This window comes from Chrysochloris asiatica, unplaced genomic scaffold, assembly GCF_000296735.1.
Source record: "Chrysochloris asiatica unplaced genomic scaffold, ChrAsi1.0 scaffold00275, whole genome shotgun sequence".
Classification (NCBI taxonomy): domain Eukaryota; kingdom Metazoa; phylum Chordata; class Mammalia; order Afrosoricida; family Chrysochloridae; genus Chrysochloris; species Chrysochloris asiatica.
In genome coordinates, this window is record NW_006408793.1 from 379,986 (window position 1) to 385,336 (window position 5,351).

Genomic DNA, 5,351 nt, shown 5'->3' on the forward strand with positions numbered 1-5,351 from the left:
CTTGGAGGCCAAGATGGCCAAACTTTGTCTCTCATACTTTGGACATATTGTCAGGAGGGACCAGTCACTGGAGAAGGATATCATGTTTGGTAAAGTGGAAGGTCAGAGGAAAAGAGGAAGACCCCCCAACGAGATGTATTGGCCAAGTGGCAGCATTGATGTTCTGAAGCATGGTAACAGTAGTGAGGTTGGCCCAGGATCAGGCAGTGTTTCGTTTTGTTTTGCATAGGGTTGCTATGGGTCGGTACTGACTTGATGGCACCTAACAACAACAACAACAACAAAAGCTAGTGATGATGAACATTTCTTCATATGTTTGTTGGCAACCTGGATATCCTTCTTGGTGAAGTATGTGTTCATTACTTGCGCCCATTTTTTAGTTCAGTTATTTGTCTTTTTCTTGTAGAGGTGTTGTAATTTCCTACATATTTTAGAAATGAGTCCCTTGTCTGATGTGTCGTTGCAAAAGATTTTTTCCCATTCTTTGGGTTTTTTCCTTTTTTACTCTTTCAGTGAAGTCTTTTGATGCACAGAAGTTTTAAATTTTTAGTTATGCCCCACTCATCTGTTTTGTCTACTTTTGTTTGTGTAATTTTCAAAATGTTTGGTAGTCTGTGTATGCCCTGAATTAGAGTCCTCACATTTGTCCCTATTTTTTTTCATTGATGGCCTTCATAATTTTGGGATTCACATTTAGGTCTTTAATGCATGCTGAGTTGGTTTTCGTATAAGGTGTAAGAGTAACCTGGTTTTATGAAGCCTGTTTCTTTGGCACGTAGCCATACCTCCCTGCGTCTGTATTGTCTTTGACTAGTACAGTAGCAGAGATGAATGGTTATGACAGTAACTGTATGGCCTGCAAAGCCAAAAATATTTACTCTCTCTGCTCCTTTTGTTATGCCTATGCTTGTGCAGACACATGTATGCATCACCTTCTTTTGGATACACATGTGGACATACTGTACAGATTTCTGCATTTTGCTCACTATTTCACAACACATCTCAAGAACTGTTCCACACCAGCACACACATGCAGATTTATTTAGCTTGGGCTTTTTCATCGTAGTATTGGTGTAAGTTAATCAATACCATGTTGTTTTCAGTCCTTAGATAATACAGGGAACCTTTGTGAATCTGTGTCTTTGCATACACACAACAGCTTCAGGGCTTTTTCAGAAGTAGAGTTCTTGGTTAAAGGGTTGTTATTAAGTGTAAGCTCTGACTCAGAGCGACCCTGTGTAGGGTTTCCCAGGAGCGACAGGTAGGTGAGTGTGAACCGCCAACCTTGTGGTTAGCATTCCACTGCTTATCAGATTGTCAAGTATTACCAAATTGCCCCTCCAGATGTTTTGTTTTGTTTTAAATAATATTTTGGTTTGTTAACTACTTTTATGGTTCTCTGGTAGCGGCGTGGTTACAAGTTGGGCTGCTACTCTCACAGTCAGCAGTTCGAAACTCCAAGCAGTTCTGCAGGAGAAAGATGAGGCTTTCTGCCCCATTAAAGATTCACAGCCTCAGAAACCCTCTGCAGGGTGGCTATGGGTTGGAGTAGACGCCATCCACAGCCTATAATGACCACCACCACCTACTTTTATATCATTTAAGAGAACACAGTATTCACAGGTGCTACTGTTTGTTTTATCAGCTAGTCTTTTTGGATGAAAGGTGAACTCAGGGAGTGGCTTTAGTTCCACCTTCAGAAGGTATCTTGGGAGAGTGCTATCTCTTGTCTGCATCAGTCCTACTGGCAGTTTCTACTGTCTCACTCTCATCTGAAGGGTTAAATTGCTGGTCCCTGAGAAGACCCCTATGAGGACTAACAAAGCAGAATCATGGTGGTGGCTGTGTGCTGTGGAGTCGGTTCCGACTCATAGCGACCCTGTTACAGGGTTTCCGGGGCTGTAAATCTTTACGGGAGCAGGACGTCTCATCTTTCTCCTGCGGAACAGCTGGTAGCTTCAAACTGCTGACCTTATGGTTGGCAGCTCGATTCGTAACCACTACGCTACCAGATATATAGGAAATGTGTAAATTTACCAAAGTGTTAAAATCTGTACAAGTTGTTACAGTTTAAATACCTTTTTATAACCTCTTTGGGTATCTGCCCATTTCTGAAGGTGGCATTTACTAGACTTTACCCATTTGACTTCAGGCCTTTGTCTAATCAAGCTACAAAGAAGTCAAGAGAGATGTTCCTTTTAGCCTCAAGTGGGCCATTAGCATCTCTGAGGACATGCCAATTCTCTAGGCCTCTGCCAAAACCAGAGCACTGCCTCCTCAAATATGCTAAACAGACGTACAGATGATAGTCAGTGTCTATACTTTAGGGATCTATTTTATTTCCCATTCCATTTGGCAACCAACGTCTCTCAAAATGAGGTATGATTAACACAGTAAAATCTCAGCGTTCTGTATTTCCATTTTCTTGTTGCTGGTTCTTCTTGCAAGAGCTGGTTCTCATTACTTGGTAAGTACCTGATGAACTGTTTTTTCTCTTAATATTTCAGCTGAATTCTTCCTTTCTTCTCTTACAGAATGAAGAGGTTCAAATGTTGTTTTAAATACCCACTGCAACAGAAAGTTTTCATCTTGTTTTTAACTCTATGGCTGTTCTCTATACTAAAACTTTTAAATGTAAAAAGATTCCTCTTTCCTCAGCGAGGTATTTATTTGGTTGAATACTCCTTAAGTACCTCGCCTTTTGTAAGAAACAGATATACCCACGTGGAATATGAAGGCAGGTATGAAGTTAACTGTTCAGGTGTCTATGAACAGGAGCCTTTGGAAATTGGCAAGAGTCTGGAAATCAGAAGAAGAGACATCATCGACTTGGACGATGAAGATGTAATAGCGATAACCAGTGACTGTGAGATTTATCAGACCATAAGAAGGTACCATCAAAAGCTTGTTTCAAGGGAGGAGAAAAGCTTTCCAATAGCCTATTCTTTGGTTGTTCACAAAGACGCCATTATGGTTGAAAGACTTATCCACACTATCTACAACCATCACAATATCTATTGTATCCATTATGATCACAAATCACCTGATACCTTCAAAGTTGCCATGAACAATTTAGCTAAATGCTTCTCCAATATTTTCATTGCTTCCAAATTAGAATCTGTGGAATATGCCCACATTTCCAGGCTCCAAGCTGATTTAAATTGCTTGTCAGACCTTCTCAAGTCTTCAGTGCAATGGAAATATGTTATCAACTTGTGTGGGCAAGACTTCCCTTTGAAATCAAACTTTGAACTCGTGTCAGAGTTGAGGAAACTTGATGGAGCAAATATGCTAGAGACAGTGAAGCCCTCTAACAATAAAAAGGAAAGATTCACTTATCACCATGAACTCAGACAGGTGCCTTATGAGTATGTGAAGCTGCCAATAAGGACAAACATCTCCAAGGATGCACCGCCACATAACATTGAGATATTTGTTGGCAGTGCTTATTTTGTTCTAAGTCGTGCATTTGTTAAGTATATTTTCAACAATTCCCTTGTGAAAGACTTTTTTGCTTGGTCTAAAGATACATACTCACCTGATGAGCACTTCTGGGCCACCTTAATTCGGGTACCAGGAATACCTGGAGAGATTTCCAGAGCTGCCCAGGATGTATCTGACCTACAGAGTAAGACCCGCCTTGTCAAGTGGAATTATCATGAAGGCCTTTTCTATCCCAGTTGCACTGGCTCTCACCTCCGAAGTGTGTGTATCTACGGAGCAGCAGAATTAAGGTGGCTTATCAAAGATGGACACTGGTTTGCTAATAAATTTGACTCTAAGGTAGACCCTGTGTTAATTAAATGCTTGGCAGAAAAGCTGGAAGAGCAACAGAAAGAATGGATCACTTTGTCTTCAGAAAAGGTATTTATGGATAAAAATCCCACAGTCCCATCCTTATAGTAAAATGATCAAAGCAAGAGGGTGTTAATTTGGACTTGAATACAGTACCATGTTTAATACTATTTGAATTGAATCCTTTCCTCGTTGAAAAGTGTCTAAAATTCCACAAAGAAGGGAAGATGGTTCAGTGATGGTTAACCTGCAATCGGTTGTGTTTTTTTTACTGTTTATTTTTGCTTGTAATCTCACTGAGCTCGATCAGACCTTAAACATTCCGTTGTTGTTAAGTGCCGTCGAGTTGGTTCCAACTCATAGTGACCCTATACAAGGTTTCCAAGGAGCGGCGGTTAAGATTGAACCACCGACCTTATGGTTCAAACAGGCCTTGAGTTTAGTCAAATACTTTATTAAGCACCTACTACATGCCAGGCATTTTCTTAGAAAACATAAAAGAATAAAAACCAATTTGTAATGAGTTGCAAAATGCTCTTGAGATACAATGGCTTACTCTAATCACTCAGCAACCTTAATATCTTTAGTTTCTTCACAGAACAATCAAGACTCTCTTGTAAAAAGCTCTTTGAGTTTGTGGTAGTCGTGTAGCCGTATAGATCACCCACTTCAGATTATGTTAACAACACCAACAATCCATTTGTCTCTTAACTCGACTCTCTAGACCCTTTTTCTTAACCATTAAAATACTAGGATGAGAGACTTGACTACCTCAGAAGAGCTCAAAGAATTGCCCAATTTCTTGTTTGCCAAAGCACAATTTACTTTTTGATGCACTATTTATTCAATTTTCAGGACTGGGGAGACTTTGCTGGTAGGGGGTGTTTATAATATTTGAATGTTAAGGAGAGGAACTCCAGAGACTAGTGCCTGAAGAGGAACAAAAGGGTTCATACAACTTTCGCATCACGTTATTGTTACTAAGTGCCATGAGTCAGTTTCAATTCATAGCCACCCTGTATAGGGTTCCAAGAAGTGGCTAGTGAGTTTGAACCACCGACCTGTTGGTTCAAACGGACCTTGTGGTCCAGTGCATTTTCCCACCGTGCCACACCAGTGATATCATGAGTGGCTTCATTTTTCCCTCAGCTGTTTCTTTACAACACAATTACTGATAAAAATAACAACTGATTAATGGTTCAAAGTCTCACGCCATAGAACATGGAAGTCTTCCAGTTCTTTGATGATCATTATAGGCAGGTTTCTTTACAATGGAATCCTTTCTATAAAATCAGTATGCTTCTGTTTTATGGAACCATATACCTGAAAACCAATGATTTTTCATGAAATGGCGATATAAAATATGGCCACTGTCAAATTTGAATATATGATTGCCATTTACATTTTTTTCTTCTCATTTCTCTGGCAGCTGACCAAGTGGAATCCAAATGTAAAGTTTCAAAAACTCTAAGGTCATTGTACGATCTTTATTGGTCAGCTTAGGTCCAGAGAGAAAAAGCTAGTCTTTCTGAGGTTTCAGTGAGAATATTCATTAG

General features: G+C 39.9%; 1 protein-coding gene across 1 annotated transcript; it reads left to right on the forward strand.

Moving 5' to 3' along the window:
• Window positions 1-2,535: 2,535 nt before the first annotated feature.
• Window positions 2,536-3,903, forward strand: GCNT4 (glucosaminyl (N-acetyl) transferase 4, core 2). Its single transcript, XM_006874407.1, has one exon. The coding sequence runs from the start codon at window positions 2,536-2,538 to the stop codon at window positions 3,901-3,903; it is 1,368 nt and encodes a 455-aa protein (XP_006874469.1).
• The last annotated feature ends 1,448 nt before the right edge of the window (window positions 3,904-5,351 follow it).

What these genes read in the sequence shown, in the direction of transcription:
- GCNT4 (XM_006874407.1), top strand. Translation starts at nt 2,536, where the DNA reads ATGAAGAGGTTCAAATGTTGTTTTAAATACCCACTGCAACAGAAAGTT.